This window comes from Pempheris klunzingeri, chromosome 7 (assembly GCF_042242105.1).
Source record: "Pempheris klunzingeri isolate RE-2024b chromosome 7, fPemKlu1.hap1, whole genome shotgun sequence".
NCBI classification, from domain to species: domain Eukaryota; kingdom Metazoa; phylum Chordata; class Actinopteri; order Acropomatiformes; family Pempheridae; genus Pempheris; species Pempheris klunzingeri.
In genome coordinates, this window is record NC_092018.1 from 2,721,284 (window position 1) to 2,742,927 (window position 21,644).

At 40.9% G+C, this 21,644-nt stretch overlaps 3 protein-coding genes across 3 annotated transcripts; all 3 read left to right on the forward strand.

Moving 5' to 3' along the window:
• Positions 1-1,107: 1,107 nt before the first annotated feature.
• On the forward strand, positions 1,108-3,178 carry LOC139203538 (natterin-3-like). Its single transcript, XM_070833333.1, has 2 exons — positions 1,108-1,183; positions 2,082-3,178. The coding sequence occupies exons 1-2, from the start codon at positions 1,108-1,110 to the stop codon at positions 3,176-3,178; spliced, it is 1,173 nt and encodes a 390-aa protein (XP_070689434.1).
• Positions 3,179-7,213: 4,035 nt separating this feature from the next.
• On the forward strand, positions 7,214-9,591 carry LOC139203539 (natterin-3-like). The gene is made up of 2 exons (XM_070833334.1): positions 7,214-7,289; positions 8,495-9,591. The coding sequence occupies exons 1-2, from the start codon at positions 7,214-7,216 to the stop codon at positions 9,589-9,591; spliced, it is 1,173 nt and encodes a 390-aa protein (XP_070689435.1).
• Positions 9,592-14,222: 4,631 nt separating this feature from the next.
• Positions 14,223-17,918, forward strand: LOC139203540 (natterin-3-like). Its single transcript, XM_070833336.1, has 2 exons — positions 14,223-14,298; positions 16,061-17,918. The coding sequence occupies exons 1-2, from the start codon at positions 14,223-14,225 to the stop codon at positions 17,155-17,157; spliced, it is 1,173 nt and encodes a 390-aa protein (XP_070689437.1). The 3' UTR covers positions 17,158-17,918.
• The last annotated feature ends 3,726 nt before the right edge of the window (positions 17,919-21,644 follow it).

Below are 21,644 nucleotides of genomic sequence, written 5' to 3' on the forward strand. Positions count from 1 at the left end.
AGGGATAATTTCCCTCAATAAGGCCTTTGCCACGGTTGAAGCAGTTTGGCTTTTTGTGGGAAAAACTTCCACCCACTTTGACCACATGTCTACCATTACCAAACAGTGCTTCTTACCCTCAGAGGGTGTTAGTTCAACAAAGTCCATCATCACATGTTCAAAAGGTCAAGTTGGTGGTGGATGAGCTGCTTGTTGTGTCATAGGTAATGCTTGCCCAACATTGTGTGTTGCACAAATCACACATGCATGGCAATGTTTTTGCGCGTGCACTGAAAAACCTGGGCTGTTGCAAGGCAGATGTGCATAACTTCTGCTTTCATAGGTAATCAACAACTGTCATCTCAGCATTTTTCCATCACAGTGTACATATATATATATATGGGGTAGTATTCCTTTTCCAAGACAGACTGCTGTTTTCTCATCCTCTGAACACAAGGCATCAGTACAGCAAAGGTAAGACTTCATAGGCTGACTACTTTGGGACGATTAAATTATCAAATTGCATCAAAGCTTCATGGAGAAGAAGCTGATAGGAAAGTTAAACATATTGGTATTCACATAATACCAAGATTGTAATGATACAAAGCTGGTACTCTACAGATGGAAAACAGTAACGTCTCTCTTATCTTATCTCGCTCTTCATGAATATCGGGACAGAAATAAAGGAAGCAAAATAACAAAAGAATTTCGTTGATGGAGAAAAGAGAAATTAATTATCCAGACTTTAATATTACCCTAAAGTGAGAGTACATATTTGTATTGATGCAGCAAGAAGGCTGCTATATAAACCTGGAATTACTGATTTCTACATTTCATTCACAGATTTGAAAATAAGTAGTGCCACACATTTACTACCACTCACTTAATTAATTAAGCAATAACTCCAACACGATTTTGAATTTTCTCAGATTTTTCTTAAATCAGATATAAATGACTGAATGAGTGGATAATCCAATGATACTGGTGTCTCTCATGATCAAAGTCTTTGAGCTTTTAGCTTCTCCACATATGATTTTTCACCAAAGTTGGTTCACAAAGTTTGGTTAATGCTACAAACTAGTGGGAAGTAAAGTAAGTAAGTGATTTTGCTTCCTGTGTGATTTGCAGATGAAGCTGTCAGTGTTGCTGCTGCTGGCTCTCACCTCGGTCAACCTTTGCAACTGTGAGAACAACACCGAACCAGGTAAACTGAGTTTTCCATGTTGCTATTCTATTTAATTTATTTTAAAGTTATAACACAGGCAGAGTTGCCACTGGAAATTCTTGGTAATTCTTCAAATGTGCCCTTGATTTTGGACCAAAGTAGACAGGCGAGAGAGCTTCTTTTCCAGCTGCCAACCATCAATTTTGTTAACTGAAATGGCAACTCAAGGCTCAAGGTTTATGTTTTTTGTCATTCTACAACACAAGTTTGTTGCTCCATGACTTGGTCAGTGTTTCCAGGTGGACCAAAACTTTGTTAAAGGGGTCTTAAATATGCACATGATGGTTACACACATGCTAAAATCCTGAGACTTTAGCATGTGCTGCCTGTTCGAGGCAAAAAGTCAACCTGAGTCCTCAGCAGTTGATGAAGATTAGTATAAGTCTGATCTCAAATCTTTCTTCATCAGCGTTTTGTTTTAACATACCTCAGCTTATTTTTTGGGCATTTATTTACTAGTAACAGTAGAGAGACTGGAATCGGAGGAAAGAGAGTAAGGAAATGTGTGGCATGCACCCTAACCTCTCGGCTATCTTAAGACACTTTAATCATGTGGAGAAACCCTCAGTTTGACAGACCTCCATGATGCTAAGCTATGGTTGGATAATGGTCAGTTTGGCTACCTCTAAAATTCATGACAGCAGACAGACTCAGTTATCTCAGTGGAGAAAGAAGATCTGATGTCAAGATAAACATTTGGCTTTTCACTACACTAGCTAGCTTTTGTTTTGCCCCATAAAACATTTCCTCCAAACTTGTCTTTTTTTCAAAAGCATTAGGAATTAGGAATTAGGAATACATGATTTATTACTGATGTCATTTGGTTATACTTGTTTATACTGGTCTTATCTGCACCCTTTTTCTGTCTTTTATTCAGCCCAGTCACTGGACCCGAGTCTAGAGGACAGGGTTCCTAAAGAACCTGAAAGAAACCCTCTTTCAACTCCTGTGGAGATTAAGAACAAGCTGAGCCAGTCTCACTCTTTCAGTTTTCAACAAACCAACCTGGAATGGAACACCTGGGGTGGCTCTGTCCCCAATGGAGCAATTTCAATCTACAACGGATACGTTGGCCGCTTCGACTACGTTTGCAAATATGGGTGTTGTTCCGGCTTCTACAATCCTGAAATGGGTGCTCACTGTCACTACCCCTATGGAGGGAAAACATATATGGGCTACCCATTTGAGATCCTGGTGAACAAAGACAACTTTGAGTTAATGGAATGGAAAGATGGCTCCTACGGTTCAGTGCCTCAGAATTCAGTCAAGACCTGCTCCGACAATGACCTCTATGTTGGGAAGAACAAGTATGGTCTTGGGAAGGTCGATGTTAAAAACGAGGCCTTCTTTCTCCCCTGGGAAGGTGACGAATATTGGTACAAGAGCTATCAGGTCCTGACCTTTAGCACAGATGTAATCAGTGAGCACATGTCTGAAGTCCAGTACAAGACTGCTGGGGTTAGCATCATTTCATACCCACCAGAGACCATGCGCACGTCCTCCATCACCAACTATGAATGCACACCAGTGACGGGGACAGCTACCCTCTCAAAGACCGAGCAAGAGGAGCAAAGATGGGACACCAGCTTCTCCATCACATTGGGTGTCAAGACCACCATCACTGCTGGAATCCCTGAAATTACCTCAGTGGCTATTGAGTTTAGCGCTGCGACGACCCTTCAGTTCTCCAAGGGGACCACTTATATCAAGTCGACCACCCACTCTGTCTCCGTTCAGCACACCGTCCCACCAAACCACTTCTGCAAAGTCACTATGGTGGGATATCGGTACGGGGCAGACATCCCTTACACAGCACGCCTCAGCCGCACCTACCGCAGCGGGGAGACCACCTGGACTTCCATCTCTGGGACATACAAGAGCGTCCAGATTGCTGAGGTTCGGGCTGTGGTGGAACCATGTGAGCCTGTAGCTAACCCCACGCCCTGCAGCTGCAAGGACGGTGTATGCCTGTAACATTGTAATGAGGCGCTAAAAATAAACCTGCTTTTATGTCTTTTATGCTTTGATTATAAGACAATAAAACTACTTGGCATTTAGTTTCTTCAGTTTATCAATGAATAATTTTCAACAAACCAAATTTACGAGAAAAAATGCATTTAATATTGTATTGTTACATTTAAATGAACTTAAATACACTAAATCTGTGTCTCAATCAGCCTGCATCTTACAGTCGGGAGCAGCAGTGTGGCAATGGTATAAAAAAAAAAAAATTAAATAAAAAAATGGGCCAAGGGCAGCACTTCATTATCATTATTATTCTCATTATGTTTGGTAGAAACAGGGTACTGAGTTTAGGAAAGTATAGATTTTACTTTTATCATTATAAAATCAATTTATTAACAAAACTCATCAGTAAAAAATAAAGAAAAGAAGGTTTGAAACAAAAAAAACTTTTTAAATTGATTAAAAAATTGATAATTTGTGTCTAAGTACTGGTGTTGGATCGTTTGCCATGAACATTTGGATTTTTGCACATCAAAGCTTAATTACACAGCATTCAGAGGTGTGGACTCGAGTCACATGACTTGACAAAGTGTAAAGAGACTTGCAACTCGACTTGGACTTTAACATCAGTAACTCGTGACTTCACTTGGACTTGACCCTTTTGACTTGAAAAGACTTGCTACTTTCCCCAAACCCAAAGATTAAAAAGTATGTTGACATGGACCGCTATATATCTATATCTGTGCGTGCGTGCGTGGGTACCTGAGCAAGTGCGCTGTCGGCACGACATCCAATCAAATTAGATCCACGTTGTTTTGATCCGACAGCATCCAACCAATCAAACTACAGGACAACCAATGAAGCAGATAAAGCAGCGCGCCAGTTGGAAAAAATGATACCAAAGATGGTTTCGTTTGGGTATAAAAACTACGAGGTGGTCAACAAAAAACGAATCGCAGTATGTAAAACATGCGGGTCGAAGATTACGGATGGAGACGCAACAACTTCCAACTTTGTTCGACATTTGAAGCTGCACAAAGAACGGTAAGTTAAGCTAACACTAGCTTATAGGGCTAAGAAAAGGTTAAGGCTAGATTTAAGTAAAGTAAAGTAAAAGGGCCTGTCTAGTTGAAGGTGAAAACTGTTTTGCAATATGATGTGAGATCAATACAATACAGGACAGAAGCTGCTGTGCAACTAGTTATAGTGCAGTATGCTATGGAAATACAATGTCAGCACTTTTTGTGCAAATTACATTTGCATTTGTTTCTTTCAAATGTGTTTGAACAATGTTCTTGCTAAAAAAAGGTTTGAATAAATACTGATGTTGTAGCATACGTGATCTGTGTAAATATTATTTCTCTGTTGTTAAAAGGACTTGAAACTCAAATGGTAGGACTTGGGACTTGACTTGAGACTTGTCGGTCTTGACTTGGGACTTGACTCAGGACTTGACTTGGGACTCGAGGGCAAAGACTTGAGACTTACTTGTGACTTGCAAAACAATGACTTGGTCCCACCTCTGGTTCATGGTTACTGCTGCGAGTAGACGTTTGCATGGAGCGTGATGGGGTTGAAAAAGTTAAATAAAGCTTTTTTTCCCTCCGTTTTTGTCTGAATTTGAAACAGAATAATATTTTGGCCCCTAAAACTGAAAAAAAACGTACAAGTTACTGTTAAAATTAAGTGTAAAACAGAGACATCAAGCTATCTAGTTTGCCTTAGTCTCCAATCAGTTGGTAGAGATAAAACTAGATTTTTGGCTCATCACATAAGCTTTTACTGCCTTTTGTTGGTTTTGGAGCTCCATACATATGGCAGCAAATAGGTGTGAATCCTTCGGGAATATACAGAGGCGCCTATTTGCATCATAACTTCAGAAAATCTGGACAGAGTGGATACGATTTTTTCATTTTGTTGTCAGCCAGGCTAAATGCACAGTAATAGTGGGCTACATGTGGTGTGTGCATATATAACTCAATGTATCCATGTGCACATCTCTGCTGGCCAGAAGAAGAAAAACGGATAGAGAGGTTTCAGCAGCAGATTGTGGACAAAATCAAAAATCAAATATTAAATAGTACACAGCATTTTACTGTTTTCACACATTAATGTGGAAAAGTGTCCAACAAGAAGTAAGGTAATATAAAACTGACCCAAAGTACAGGTGTAAAAGTGACCTCTGTCTCTCGCTATTTACTTTCTATCTAAGAAAGAAAAAGTTAAGAAAAATGCCATTCAAACTTGAATGTCACCCAGTAACTGACATGCAGCCAGCACATTCTTTGAGTGTTTTAAAAAGGTCTGCAGGTATGACAGTGAAAAAACACTTTCTTCTTCCCTGTGTACATATTTGTTTGAGGTGTGAAAAGGATTGAGTGTGATGTTACTGTAGACTTTCATGGTTTCTGTCAAACCAAGAAAAAAAGAGCTATTTAAAGATCATTTAAGGTCAAATTCCACCGCTACTCTATAAAGTCCCATGAGCTTATTTTAGTGGGAGAAAACCTTAAGATATCACTGATAATTCAAACAGTAAGTTACTCAAAATACTATCAGTACTTTTTTTTCAGCTCTTGCCAAGCAGACTATTTACTTATTACATGCCCTCATCTGAAACGGAAGATAAATGCAGTCTTATCATCACAATGTTACGCCCTACCATTGGTCGGCCCCATGGGGCAAACAATACTCCACCACTGACCCAAAATTTCACTTAAACACCACTTATGAAGCCCAATATGAGGCCCGAATGCAGTTTTCACAGGTATCACAACAACAAAGCGCTCTAATCTATATCAGATGATACCTAACAGTGCGGCACAGTGCTGATGGCAATAGCAGTTTCATTTATATTGCACAACTCAGTACAGGTAAACTCAAAGTCCTGCGCAATAGCCAACATTTACTACCATCGAACACTTTTTATATATGTAGAAAGATTCAATAAGAAGTGTAACAGCCCGGGAGCTGAGCAAACCTGGGTGCTCTGCCAACCTGGAAACTGATCAAAAACAGAAGTAGTTAACAGAACCCCACCCTATTACATGCTAAACGGTCAGGTATTTATTTCAGGGCTGTTGCAGGTGGAGAGTTGACATATTTAACATTTCAGGCCCACTGGTATACATATATATGGGGTAGTATTCCTTTTCCAAGACACACTGCTGTTTTCTCATCCTCTGAGCACCGGGCAACAGTACAGCAAAGGTAAGACTTCATAGTCTGACTACTTTGGGACGATTAAATTATCAAATTGCATCATAACTTCATATCCAGTGGAATGATTTTTGTTATTTTGGAACATTTTAGAGATGTGTTGTGATTGTTTATGATGCTGTGAGTCTTCTCTCTGTTCTTTTTCTGCTCTACATACACTGTTAGCTAGATAAAAGGTCCCCTGTGACTGACATCTGGTTCAAATGAGCGATGTTTGACTTTCCTCCGTGCCGCCTGCACTGAGAGCTCCCCACTCCTGATGTCTGTGTATTATCCAGCTGACATTTATCCCTATGGCTGTTACTTTAAATGAAATAACAGTAATAATAGTATTGATGAGTCAGTTATTCAGTAGAACAACGGAAATGTCCGTCGACTGAGATGCTGATAGGAAAGTTAAACATATCATTGGTATTCATATAATACAAAGCTGGTACTCTACAGATTTAAAACAATAACATCTTATCTCGCTCTTCATGAATTTCGGGACAGAAATAAAGGAAGCAAAATAACATATTACCCTAAAGTGAGAGTACATATTTGTATTGATGCAGCAAGAAGGCTGCTATATAAACCTGGAATAAGTGATTTCTAAATTTCATTCACAGATTTGAAAATAAGTAGTGCCACACATTTACTACCACTCGCTTAATTAATTAAGCAATAACTCCAACACGATTTTGAATTTTCTCAGATTTTACTTAAATCTTAAATCACAAGTTTCTCCACATATGATTTTTCACCAAAATTGCTTTACAAAGTTTGTTTAATGCTACAAACTGGTGGGAGGTAAAGAAGTGACTTTGCTTCCTGTGTGATTTGCAGATGAAGCTGTCAGTGTTGGTGCTGCTGGCTCTCACCTCGGTCAACCTTTGCATCTGTGAGAACAAAACCGCATCAGGTAAACTGAGTTTTCCATGTTGCTGTTTCTTGTCCATCAGGTTTTCAATTCTATTTCATTTATTTGAAAGTTATAACAGAGGCAGAGTTGCCACTTGAAATTCTTGGTAATTCTTCAAATGTGCCCTCAATTTTGGACCAAAGTAGACAAGCGAGAGAACTTCTTTTCCAGCTGCTGACCATCAATTTTGTTGACTGAAATGACAACTCAAGGCTCAAGGTTCATGTTTGTTGTCATTCTACAACACAAGGTCGCTGCTCCATGACTTGGAAGAAAGTCAGTGTCTCCAGGTGAACCAGAACTTGGTTAAATGGGTCTTAATTATGCACATGATGGTTACACACATGCTAAAATCCTGAGACTAAAGCTGCCTGTCCGAGGCAAAAACTCAACCTGAGTCCTCAGCAGTTGATGATCCATGTAGAGGACATATGAATGTGTTGTACTAGATTAGTATAAGTCTGATCTCAAATCTTTCTTCATCAGCGTTTTGTTTTAACATACCTCAGCTTATTTTTTGGGCGTTTATTTACTAGCAACAGTAGAGAGACTGGAATCGGAGGAAAGAGTAAGGAAATGAGTGGCATGCACCCTAACCTCTCGGCTATCTTAATACAGTAACACGTCCATGTGTACACTAAAAGGGTTATTAGTCACTCTTATCGTTCCCTACTATTCACAGTGGATATGCCGGTCATGAACAGGACGTTTTTAGGTTATCTCTAACTCCACAAATCAACAGTGAGTTAGCTACTGATATGCTATAAATATTTAGCTCGACATGCTAACCATTGCAGCTTATGTACAAGCAGATGAACACAGTGTCGTTACTCTTCTGCTGTTGTGATTTTGTTTTTGGAAAAGCTGGGGAAAAACAGACACTTTAATCATGTAGAGAAACCCTCAGTTTGACAGACCTCCATGATGCTAAGCTATGGTTGGATAATGGTCAGTTTGGCTACTTCTAAAATTCGTGACAGCAGACACAGACTCAGTTATCTCAGTGGAGAAAGAAGATCTGATGTCAAGATAAACATTTGGCTTTTCACTACACTAGCTAGCTTTTGTTTTGCCCCATAAAACATTTCCCCCAAACTTGTCTTTTTTTTCAAAAGCATTAGGAATACATGATTTATTACTGATGTCATTTGGTTATACTTGTTTATACTGGTCTTATCTGCACCCTTTTTCTGTCTTTTATTCAGCCCAGTCACTGGACCCGAGTCTAGAGGACAGGGTTCCTAAAGAACCTGAAAGAAACCCTCGTTCAACTCCTGTGGAGATTAAGAACAAGCTGAGCCAGTCTCACTCTTTCAGTTTTCAACAAACCAACCTGGAATGGAACACCTGGGGTGGCTCTGTCCCCAAAGGAGCAATTTCAATCTACAACGGATACGTTGGCCGCTTCGACTACGTTTGCAAATATGGGTGTTGTTCCGGCTTCTACAATCCTGAAATGGGTGCTCACTGTCACTACCCCTATGGAGGGAAAACGTATTTGGGCTACCCATTTGAGATCCTGGTGAACAAAGACAGCTTTGAGTTCATGGAATGGAAAGATGGCTCCTACGGTTCAGTGCCTCAGAATTCAGTCAAGACCTGCTCCGACAATGACCTCTATGTTGGGAAGAACAAGTATGGTCTTGGGAAGGTCGATGTTAAAAACGAGGCCTTCTTTCTCCCCTGGGAAGGTTACGAGCATTGGTACAAGAGCTATCAGGTCCTGACCTTTAGCACAGATGTAATCAGTGAGCACATGTCTGAAGTCAAGTACAAGACTGCTGGGGTTGGCATCATGTCATACGCACCAGAGACCATGCGCACGTCCTCCATCACCAATTATGAATGCAAACCAGTGACGGGGACAGCTACCCTCTCAAAGACCGAGCAAGAGGAGCAAAGATGGGACACCAGCTTCTCCATCACATTGGGTGTCAAGACCACCATCACTGCTGGAATCCCTGAAATTACCTCAGTGGCTATTGAGTTTAGCGCTGCGACGACCCTTCAGTTCTCCCAGGGGACCACTTATATCAAGTCGACCACCCACTCTGTCTCCGTTGAGCACACCGTCCCACCAAACCACTTCTGCAAAGTCACTATGGTGGGATATCGGTACGGGGCAGACATCCCTTACACAGCACGCCTCAGCCGCACCTACCGCAACGGGGAGACCACCTGGACTTCCATCTCTGGGACGTACAAGGGCGTCCAGATTGCCGAGGTTCGGGCTGTGGTGGAGCGCTGTGAGCCTGTAGCTAACCCCACGCCCTGTAGCTGCAAGGACGGTGGATGCCTGTAACATTACACAGACACTACAAATAAACCTGCTTTTATGTATTTTTACGTCTTGATATAAGACAATAAAACTACTTGGCATTTAGTTTCTTCAGTTTATCAATGAATAATGCATTTAATATTGTATTGTTACATTTAAATGAACTTAAATACACTAAATCTGTGTCACAATCACTCAATCAGCCTGCATCTTACAGTCGGGAGCAGCAGTGTGGCAATGGTATATATATAAAAAAAGAGAAACAAAAATAAGGAAAAGAAGGTTAGAAACAAAAAAACTTTTTAAATAGATAAAAAAATTGATGATTTGGCCCAACAAAATCATAAAGAAACATATTCTCCAGTAACTTTTTGTCATAATAGCATGTAACATCTCATCTAATTTTTGTGTAACTTGCCCAACACTGGTCACCTGTTGACTAAATGTAACCCTCACTCTATTCTAACACATGAATCTTTGCTGACTTTTCTTTATACTGAGTTAAGTGCTGGTGTCGGATTGTTTGAATGCTGTGTAATTAAGCTTTGATGTGCAAAACTCCAAATGTTCATGGTTGCTGCTGCAAGTAGATGTTTGCATGGAGCGTGATGGGATTGAAAAAGTTAAATAAATCTTTTCTGCCAAATGTCCTTGTGTTTTCTTCCTCCATCTTTGTCTGAATTTGAAACAATAATATTTTGGCCCCTAAAACTGAAAATTACGCAGTACAAGTACAAGACACTTTTAGAATTAAGTGTAAAATAGAGACATAAAGCTATCTAGTTTAGCTATCCAGCCAATCAGTTGGTGGAGATAAAACTAGATTTATGGCTCATCACATAATCTTTTACTGCCTTTTGTTGGTTTTGGGGCTCCATACATACACTATATTGCCAAAAGTATTGGCTCACCTGCCTTGACTCGCATATGAACTTAAGTGACATTCCATTCTTAAACCATAGGGTTTAATATGACGTCGGTCCACCCTTTGCAGCTATAACAGCTTCAACTCTTCTGGGAAGGCTTTCCACAAGGTTTAGGAGTGTGTTTATGGGAATTTTTGACCATTCCTCCAGAAGGGCATTTGTGAGGTCACACACTGATTTTGGACGAGAAGGCCTGGCTCTCAGTCTCTGCTCTAATTCATCCCAAAGGTGTTCTATCGGGTTGAGTTCAGGAGGCAGGCCAGTCAAGTTCATCCACACCAAACTCTCTCATCCATGTCTTTATGGACCTTGCTTTGTGCACTGGTGCACAGTCATGTTGGAACAGGAAGGGGTCATCCCCAAACTGTTCCCACAAAGTTGGGAGCATGGAATTGTCCAAAATCTCTTGGTATGCTGAAGCATTCAGAGTTCCTTTCACTGGAACTAAGGGGCCATGCCCAGCTCCTGAAACACAACCCCACATCATAATCCCCGCTCCACCAAACTTTACACATGGCACAATGCAGTCAGACAAGTACCGTTGTCCTGGCAACCGCCAAACCCAGACTCGTCCATCAGATCGCCAGATGGTGAAGAGCGATTCATCACTCCAGAGAACACGTCTCCACTGCTCTAGAGTCCAGTGGCGGCGGCTTTACACCACTGCATCCGACGCTTTGCATTGCACATGGTGATGTAAGGCTTGGATGCAGCTGCTCGGCCATGGAAACCCATTCCATGAAGCTCTCTACGCACTGTTCTTGAGCTAATCTGAAGGCCACATGAAGTTTGGAGGACTGTAGCGATTGTCTCAGCAGAAAGTTGGCGACCCCTGCGCACTATGCGCCTCAGCATCCGCTGACCCCGCTCCGTCATTTTACATGGCCTACCACTTCGTGGCTGAGTTGCTGTTGTTCCCAATCGCTTCCACTTTGTTATAATACCACTGACAGTTGACTGTGGAATATTTAGGAGCGAGGAAATTTCACGACTGGACTCACGACAGGTGGCATCCTATCACAGTACCACGCTGGAATTCATTGAGCTTCTTTCACAAATGTATGTAGAAACAGTATGCATGCCTTGGTGCTTGATTTTATACACCTGTGGCCATGGAAGTGATTGGACACCTGATTTCAATCATTTGGATGGGTGAGTGAATACTTTTGGCAATATAGTGAATATACAGTGGTGCCTATTTGCATTGCATTGAGAGTGGACAAGATTTTTCATTTTGTTGTCAGCCAGGCTAAATGCACAGTATGAGTGGGCTACATGTGGTGTGAGCATATATAACTCAATGTATCCATGTGCACATCACTGCTGGCCAGAAGAAGAAAAACAGACAGAGAGGTTTCAGCAGCAGATTGAGGACAAAATCAAAAATCTACTTTTAAAAAGTACACAGCATTTTACTGTTTTCACACATTGATGTGGAAAAGCGTCCAACAAGAAGTAAGGTAATATAAAACTGATCCAAACTACAGGTGTAAAAGTGACCTCTGTCTCTTGCTCTTCACTTTCTATCTACTTGCTATCCAAACCTGAATGCCACCTGGTAGCTGACATGCAGCCAGCACATTCTTTGAGTGTTTTAAAAAGATATGACAAAGGTATGACAGTGAAAAAACAACACTTCTTCCCTGTGTACATATTTGTTTGAGGTGTGAAACGGATTGAGTGTGATGTTACTTTAGGCTTTTATGGTTTCTGTCAAACCAAGAAAAAAGAACTATTGAAGCATTAAAACATTAAGATATCACTGATAATTCAAACAGTAAGTTACTCAAAATAATATCAGTACTTACACCCTACCATTGGTCGGCCCCATGGGGCAAACAATACTCCACCACTCACTCAAAGATTCACTTAAACACCACTTATGAGGCCCGAATGCAGTTTTCACAGGCATCACAACAACAAAGCACTCTAATCTACATCAAATGATACCTAACAGTCAATAGCAGTTTCATTTATGTTGCACAATTCAGTACAGGTAAACTCAAAGTGTGTCACATTAAAAGGCAAAAAGTGGAAAGTTGTAACATAAACACACATGAGCAGAATACAGAAACACTAATCAACAGTCCTGCGCCACAGCCAACATTTACTACCATCGAAGACTTCTTATATATGTAGAAAGATTCAATAAGAAGTGTAACAGCCCAGGAGCTGAAGTAGTTAACAGAACCCCACCCTATTATATGCAAAACGGTCAGGTATTTATTTCCTGACCGTTGACATATTTAACATTTCAGGCCCACTGATTTGGTATATATATAAATGGGGTAGTATTCCTTTTCCAAGACACACTGCTGTTTTCTCATCAGTACAGCAAAGGTAAGATTTCATAGTCTGACTACTTTGGGACAACTAAATGATCAAATTGCATCAAAACTACTTTTAGAGACGTGTTGTGATTGTTTACGATGCTGTGAGTCTTCTCGCTGTTCTTTTTCTGCTCTACATACACTGTTAGATAGTTAAAAGGTCCCCTGTGACTGATATCTGGTTCTATGCTTCATTATGAGAATATAAATACTGAAGCATCACAATCAGAGCAGCATGTTACTGTTGGAGCTGCTCCAGGTGGAGACTCTGAACTACTTTATATACGGTCAGACAGTTTGGTCCAGTGGTTGCTAACCTCCAAAGGGTCACCGGATTAATCTGAGGGTTCATCATCTGATTAATGGGAGCGCAAAGAGGAAAAAAACAAGTTCTGATAGACAAAACTATTTCCATTTTTTTAGATGTTTTCTGTATTTTCATAGATTCTGTATTTATTTCATATTTAGGAATAGCTGTCTCAAGTCTCTTTGGTGAAAGAATTCACAAGCTACAACACTTGGCTTTACACTTTTTTCTATTTGCACTACATGTTTATCTGTTGTTTCTACTCTTATACTGTGCACAGATGGAAAACAATAAAGTAGTCTCTTGTCTTATCTCGCTCTTCGTGAATTCTGGGACAGAAATCAAGGAAGCAAAATGAAAGAATTTCTTTGGTGGAGAAAAGAGAAATTAATTATCCAGACTTTAATATTACCCTAAAGTGAGAGTACAGATTTGTATTGATGCAGCAATAAGGCTGCTATATAAACCTGGAATAACTGATTTCTAAATTTGATGAGCACTTCTCACAAATTTCATTCACAAATTTGAAAATAAGTAGTGCCATCCATTTACTGCCACTCACTCAATTAAGCAATAACTCCAACATGACTGAATTTTCTCAGATTTTACTTATATCTTAAATCAGATATGAATGACTGAATGAGTGGACAATCCAATGATGCTGGTGGCTCTCATGATCAAAGTCTTTGCGCTTTTAGCTTCTCCACATAATTTTTCACCAAAGTTGGTTCACAGAGTTTGTTTAATCCTTTATCGGGCAAGGGACCATATTTGGTAACTTAAGTGGTTCAAAATGCCGCCCCTTACCTCACCATGAGGCAGTAGGACTGAGGTTTCTCCAAGCCAATCAGCAACAATCAGGCTACATGACAAACTGACAAGAAACCATATATGGTAACTTCACTGACCTTGATTTTCACCATAACATTACATTTTTTTGAAAAACTCACAAAAGTAGAGTCTTGTAATGATCAACAGTAATGGTTGAAATTTTGAATTTTTGAAGTATTTCAATGAGTGCCCTATAAAGGGTTAATGCTACAAAACTGGTGGGAAGTAAAGAAGTGATTTTGCTTCCTGTGTGATTTGCAGATGAAGCTGTCAGTGTTGGTGCTGCTGGCTCTCACCTCGGTCAACCTTTGCGTCTGTGAGAACAAAACTGAATCAGGTAAACCGAGTTTTCCATGTTGCTGTTTCTTGTCCATCAGGTTTTCAATTCTATTTAATTTATTTGAAAGTTATAACAGAGGCAGAGTTGCCACTGGAAATTCTTGGTAATTCTTCAAATGTGTGCTTGATTTTGGACCAAAGTAGACAAGTGAGAGAACTTCTTTTCCAGCTGCCGACCATCAATTTTATTAATTAAAATGGCAACTCAAGGCTCAAGGTTCATGTTTTTGTCATTCTACAACACAAGGTCGCTGCTCCATGACTTGGAAGAAAGTCAGTGTCTCCAGGTGAACCAGAACTTGGTTAAATGGGTCTTAATTATGCACATGATGGTTACACACATGCTAAAATCCTGAGACTAAAGCTGCCTGTCCGAGGCAAAAAGTCAACCTGAGTCCTCAGCAGTTGATGATCCATGTAGAGGACATATGAATAAAACAACATGGGCATTTATTTGATAGCAACAGTAGAGAGACTGGAATCAGGGGAAAGAGAGTAAGGAAATGACAACAAATGGTTCAGCCAGCTGGAGATCTAACCGGTGACTCACTGCTTAGGGTTTGTGCATGTGTGGCTTGCACCCTAACCACTCAGCTATCTTAATACAACAGTGACTCGTCCATGTGTACACTAAAAGGGTTATTAGTCAATCTTATTGTTATCTACCATTCACAGTGGATATGCCGGTCATGAACAGGACCTTTTTAGGTTATCTCTAACTCCACAAATCAACAGTGAGTTAGCTAATGATGTGCTATAAATATTTAGCTTGACATGCTAACCATTGCAGCTTACATACAAGCAGATAAGTCTGTGAAGATTCTCAGTCATCCAGGTCATAGTTATTCCTTAGGAGTTGAGCAAAAGTCAACTGGACTTGTTGAAGGTACTTGAAGATGTTTTGCTTCCCATCCAAGAAGCTTCTTCAGTTCTAACTGACTGGTAGGGAGGTCAGGCATATAAACACTGTTCGGGTCGTTAGGCCCTGGGTGGGTCTTATGTGGGCCGTTACCCAGTCGTCATGTGAGTCGTTAAGTCGCATGAGTCATGGTGTGAATGGGTGTTTAGCTGGCTGGGAAGGGTGCTCAGGACAGCATTGTAAGTAGCCGATAGGTGGTGTCGTAGGCCACCTCCTATGTTCAGCGAAGGTCACTCCAGACAAAGATGGCTTCTTTGACTCCTCTTTCAAACCATTTGTCTTCTCTGGCCAACACCTGTGCATTGCTGTCCTCAAAGGAGTGCCCTTTGTCCTGACCTAAGGAGTTGGCTCTCCTGTGTTGGGCCATGCGCTTGTGGAGCGGTTGTTTTGTTTCTCCAATGCACAGGTCTGGGCATTCCTCACTGCATTGCACTGCATACACCACGTTGCTCAGTTTATGTCGGGGGGTTTTGTCCTCGGGGTGGACGAGCTTCTGTCTCAGGGTGTTGCCCAGATTGAAATGTACAGGAATGTCATGTTTATTGAAAATCCTCTTAAGTTTCTCAGACATGCCTGAAACATGTTTATTGCCCTTCTTTTCTTTGTCCATTGTGTTCTTTTTAGCTGTTTTAACAAAGGCCCAGTTTGGGTAGCCACAGGTTTTAAGTGTGTCCCTGACGTGTTTTTGCTCCTTCTCCACTACAAAACAAGCTGGGGGTGATCAGAACCCAGCACCATCGAGCTCAAAGAGCATTAGGAATACATGATTTATTACTGATGTCATTTGGTTATACTTGTTTCTACTGGTCTTATCTGCACCCTTTTTCTGTCTTTTATTCAGCCCAGTCACTGGACCCGAGTCTAGAGGACAGGGTTCCTAAAGTACCGAAAAGAAACCCTATTCCAACTCCTGTGGAGATTAAGGACAAGCTGAGCCAGTCTCATTCTTTCAGTTTTCAACAAACCAACCTGGAATGGAACACCTGGGGTGGCTCTGTCCCCAATGGAGCAATTTCAATCTACAACGGATACGTTGGACGCGTCGACCACGTTTGCAAATATGGGTGTAGTTCCGGCTTCTACAATCCTGAAATGGGTGCTCACTGTCACTACCCCTATGGAGGGAAAACATATTTGGGCTACCCATTTGAGATCCTGGTGAACAAAGACAACTTTGAGTTAATGGAATGGAAAGATGGCTCCTACGGTTCAGTGCCTCAGAATTCAGTCAAGACCTGCTCCAACAATGACCTCTATGTTGGGAAGAACAAGTATGGTCTTGGGAAGGTCGATGTTAAAAACGAGGCCTTCTTTCTCCCCTGGGAAGGTGACGAATATTGGTACAAGAGCTATCAGGTCCTGACCTTTAGCACAGATGTAATCAGTGAGCACATGTCTGAAGTCAAGTACAAGACTGCTGGGGTTAGCATCATTTCATACCCACCAGAGACCATGCGCACGTCCTCCATCACCAACTATGAATGCACACCAGTGACGGGGACAGCTACCCTCTCAAAGACCGAGCAAGAGGAGCAAAGATGGGACACCAGCTTCTCCATCACATTGGGTGTCAAGACCACCATCACTGCTGGAATCCCTGAAATTACCTCAGTGGCTATTGAGTTTAGCGCTGAGACGACCCTTCAGTTCTCCCAGGGGACCACTTATATCAAGTCGACCACCCACTCTGTCTCCGTTCAGCACACCGTCCCACCAAACCACTTCTGCAAAGTCACTATGGTGGGATATCGGTACGGGGCAGACATCCCTTACACAGCACGCCTCAGCCGCACCTACGGCAACAGGGAGACCACCTGGACTTCCATCTCTGGGACATACAAGGGCGTCCAGATTGCCGAGGTTCGGGCTGTGGTGGAGCGCTGTGAGCCTGTAGCTAACCCCACGCCCTGCAGCTGCAAGGACGGTGGATGCCTGTAACATTACACAGACACTACAAATAAACCTGCTTTTATGTATTTTTACGTCTTGATAGAAGACAATAAAACTACTTGGCATTTAGTTTCTTCAGTTTATCAATGAATAATGCATTTAATATTGTATTGTTACATTTAAATGAACTTAAATACACTAAATCTGTGTCACAATCACTCAATCAGCCTGCATCTTACAGTCGGGAGCAGCAGTGTGGCAATGGTATATATATAAAAAAAGAGAAACAAAAATAAGGAAAAGAAGGTTAGAAACAAAAAAACTTTTTAAATAGATAAAAAAATTGATGATTTGGCCCAACAAAATCATAAAGAAACATATTCTCCAGTAACTTTTTGTCATAATAGCATGTAACATCTCGAAGGTTGAAATGAAAAATGTTGATATGTATGTTCGATGGTCTGAGCACTGGAGAACTATGCAACAGGTGTGTGACCAGTTCTTAATTAGGAAATTAATGTTATTACTGTTTTGATGAGCAATAAATAATGCAAATAAGAAGAGTAAGATAATTTTGTGTAACTTGCCCAACACTGGTCACCTGTTGACTAAATGTAACCCTCACTCTATTCTAACACATGAATCTTTGCTGACTTTTCTTTATACTGAGTTAAGTGCTGGTGTCGGATCGTTTGAATGCTGTGTAATTAAGCTTTGATGTGCAAAACTCCAAATGTTCATGGTTGCTGCTGCAAGTAGACGTTTGCATGGAGCGTGATGGGATGGAAAAAGTTAAATAAATCTTTTCTGCCAAATGTCCTTGTGTTTTCTTCCTCCATCTTTGTCTGAATTTGAAACAATAATATTTTGGCCCCTAAAACTGAAAATTACGCAGTACAAGTACAAGTACAAGACACTGTTAGAATTAAGTGTAAAATAGAGACATAAAGCTATTTAGTTTAGCTATCCAGCCAATCAGTTGGTGGAGATAAAACTAGATTTATGGCTCATCACATAATCTTTTACTGCCTTTTGTTGGCTTTGGGGCTCCACACATACACTATATTGCCAAAAGTATTGGCTCACCTGCCTTGACTCGCATATGAACTTAAGTGACATCCCATTCTTAAACCATAGGGTTTAATATGACGTCGGTCCACCCTTTGCAGCTATAACAGCTTCAACTCTTCTGGGAAGGCTTTCCACAAGGTTTAGGAGTGTGTTTATGGGAATTTTTGACCATTCCTCCAGAAGGGCATTTGTGAGGTCACACACTGATGTTGGACGAGAAGGCCTGGCTCTCAGTCTCTGCTCTAATTCATCCCAAAGGTGTTCTATCGGGTTGAGTTCAGGACTCTGTGCAGGCCAGTCAAGTTCATCCACACCAAACTCTCTCATCCATGTCTTTATGGACCTTGCTTTGTGCACTGGTGCACAGTCATGTTGGAACAGGAAGGGGTCATCCCCAAACTGTTCCCACAAAGTTGGGAGCATGGAATTGTCCAAAATCTCTTGGTATGCTGAAGCATTCAGAGTTCCTTTCATTGGAACTAAGGGGCCATGCCCAGCTCCTGAAAAACAACCCCACATCATAATCCCCGCTCCACCAAACTTTACACATGGCACAATGCAGTCAGACAAGTACCGTTGTCCTGGCAACCGCCAAACCCAGACTCGTCCATCAGATCACCAGATGGTGAAGAGCGATTCATCGCACGTCTCCACTGCTCTGGAGTCCAGTGGCGGCGGCTTTACACCACTGCATCCGACGCTTTGCATTGCACTTGGTGATGTGAGGCTTGGATGCAGCTGCTCGGCCATGGAAACCCATTCCATGAAGCTCTCTACGCACTGTTCTTGAGCTAATCTGAAGGCCACATGAAGTTTGGAGGTCTGTAGCGATTGTCTCAGCAGAAAGTTGGCGACCCCTGCGCACTATGCGCCTCAGCATCCGCTGACCCCGCTCCGTCATTTTACATGGCCTACCACTTCGTGGCTGAGTTGCTGTTGTTCCCAATCGCTTCCACTTTGTTATAATACCACTGACAGTTGACTGTGGAATATTTAGGAGCGAGGAAATTTCACGACTGGACTCACGACAGGTGGCATCCTGTCACAGTACCACGCTGGAATTCATTGAGCTTCTTTCACAAATGTTTGTAGAAACAGTATGCATGCCTTGGTGCTTGATTTTATACACCTGTGGCCATGGAAGTGATTGGACACCTGATTTCAACCATTTGGATGGGTGAGTGAATACTTTTGGCAATATAGTGAATATACAGTGGTGCCTATTTGCATTGCATTGAGAGTGGACAAGATTTTTCATTTTGTTGTCAGCCAGGCTAAATGCACAGTATGAGTGGGCTACATGTGGTGTGAGCATATATAACTCAATGTATCCATGTGCACATCACTGCTGGCCAGAAGAAGAAAAACAGACAGAGAGGTTTCAGCAGCAGATTGAGGACAAAATCAAAAATCTACTTTTAAAAAGTACACAGCATTTTACTGTTTTCACACATTGATGTGGAAAAGCGTCCAACAAGAAGTAAGGTAATATAAAACTGACCCAAAGTACAGGTGTAAAAGTGACCTCTGTCTCTTGCTCTTCACTTTCTATCTACTTGCTATCCAAACCTGAATGCCACCTGGTAGCTGACATGCAGCCAGCACATTCTTTGAGTGTTTTAAAAAGATCGTACCCCACTCATCTGCATACTACGAAGCCCTGCAGGTATGACAGTGAAAAAACAACACTTCTTCCCTGTGTACATATTTGTTTGAGGTGTGAAACGGATTGAGTGTGATGTTACTTTAGGCTTTTATGGTTTCTGTCAAACCAAGAAAAAAGAACTATTGAAGCATTAAAACATTAAGATATCACTGATAATTCAAACAGTAAGTTACTCAAAATAATATCAGTACTTACACCCTACCATTGGTCGGCCCCATGGGGCAAACAATACTCCACCACTCACTCAAAGATTCACTTAAACACCACTTATGAGGCCCGAATGCAGTTTTCACAGGCATCACAACAACAAAGCACTCTAATCTACATCAAATGATACCTAACAGTCAATAGCAGTTTCATTTATGTTGCACAATTCAGTACAGGTAAACTCAAAGTGTGTCACATTAAAAGGCAAAAAGTGGAAAGTTGTAACATAAACATACATGAGCAGAATACAGAAACACTAATCAACAGTCCTGCACCACAGCCAACATTTACTACCATCGAAGACTTCTTATATATGTAGAAAGATTCAATAAGAAGTGTAACAGCCCGGGAGCTGAAGTAGTTAACAGAACCCCACCCTATTATATGCAAAACGGTCAGGTATGTATTTCCTGACTGTTGACATATTTAACATTTCAGGCCCACTGATTTGGTAAATATATAAATGGGGTAGTATTCCTTTTCCAAGACACACTGCTGTTTTCTCATCAGTACAGCAAAGGTAAGATTTCATAGTCTGACTACTTTGGGACAACTAAATGATCAAATTGCATCAAAACTACTTTTAGAGACGTGTTGTGATTGTTTACGATGCTGTGAGTCTTCTCGCTGTTCTTTTTCTGCTCTACATACACTGTTAGATAGTTAAAAGGTCCCCTGTGACTGATATCTGGTTCTATGCTTCATTATGAGAATATAAATACTGAAGCATCACAATCAGAGCAGCATGTTACTGTTGGAGCTGCTCCAGGTGGAGACTCTGAACTACTTTATATACGGTCAGACAGTTTGGTCCAGTGGTTGCTAACCTCCAAAGGGTCACCGGATTAATCTGAGGGTTCATCATCTGATTAATGGGAGCGCAAAGAGGAAAAAAACAAGTTCTGATAGACAAAACTATTTCCATTTTTTTAGATGTTTTCTGTATTTTCATAGATTCTGTATTTATTTCATATTTAGGAATAGCTGTCTCAAGTCTCTTTGGTGAAAGAATTCATAAGCTACAACACTTGGCTTTACACTTTTTTCTATTTGCACTACATGTTTATCTGTTGTTTCTACTCTTATACTGTGCACAGATGGAAAACAATAAAGTAGTCTCTTGTCTTATCTCGCTCTTCGTGAATTCTGGGACAGAAATCAAGGAAGCAAAATGAAAGAATTTCTTTGGTGGAGAAAAGAGAAATTAATTATCCAGACTTTAATATTACCCTAAAGTGAGAGTACAGATTTGTATTGATGCAGCAATAAGGCTGCTATATAAACCTGGAATAACTGATTTCTAAATTTGATGAGCACTTCTCACAAATTTCATTCACAAATTTGAAAATAAGTAGTGCCATCCATTTACTGCCACTCACTCAATTAAGCAATAACTCCAACATGACTGAATTTTCTCAGATTTTACTTATATCTTAAATCAGATATGAATGACTGAATGAGTGGACAATCCAATGATGCTGGTGGCTCTCATGATCAAAGTCTTTGCGCTTTTAGCTTCTCCACATAATTTTTCACCAAAGTTGGTTCACAGAGTTTGTTTAATCCTTTATCGGGCAAGGGACCATATTTG

Excerpts from the sequence above, each read along its gene's own strand:
- LOC139203540 (XM_070833336.1), top strand. The coding sequence starts at position 14,223 with ATGAAGCTGTCAGTGTTGGTGCTGCTGGCTCTCACCTCGGTCAACCTT. Across the intron at positions 14,299-16,060 it reads TGAGAACAAAACTGAATCAG|CCCAGTCACTGGACCCGAGT; the intron begins GTAAACCGAGTT and ends TCTTTTATTCAG.
- LOC139203539 (XM_070833334.1), top strand. The coding sequence starts at position 7,214 with ATGAAGCTGTCAGTGTTGGTGCTGCTGGCTCTCACCTCGGTCAACCTT. Across the intron at positions 7,290-8,494 it reads TGAGAACAAAACCGCATCAG|CCCAGTCACTGGACCCGAGT; the intron begins GTAAACTGAGTT and ends TCTTTTATTCAG.
- LOC139203538 (XM_070833333.1), top strand. The coding sequence starts at position 1,108 with ATGAAGCTGTCAGTGTTGCTGCTGCTGGCTCTCACCTCGGTCAACCTT. Across the intron at positions 1,184-2,081 it reads TGAGAACAACACCGAACCAG|CCCAGTCACTGGACCCGAGT; the intron begins GTAAACTGAGTT and ends TCTTTTATTCAG.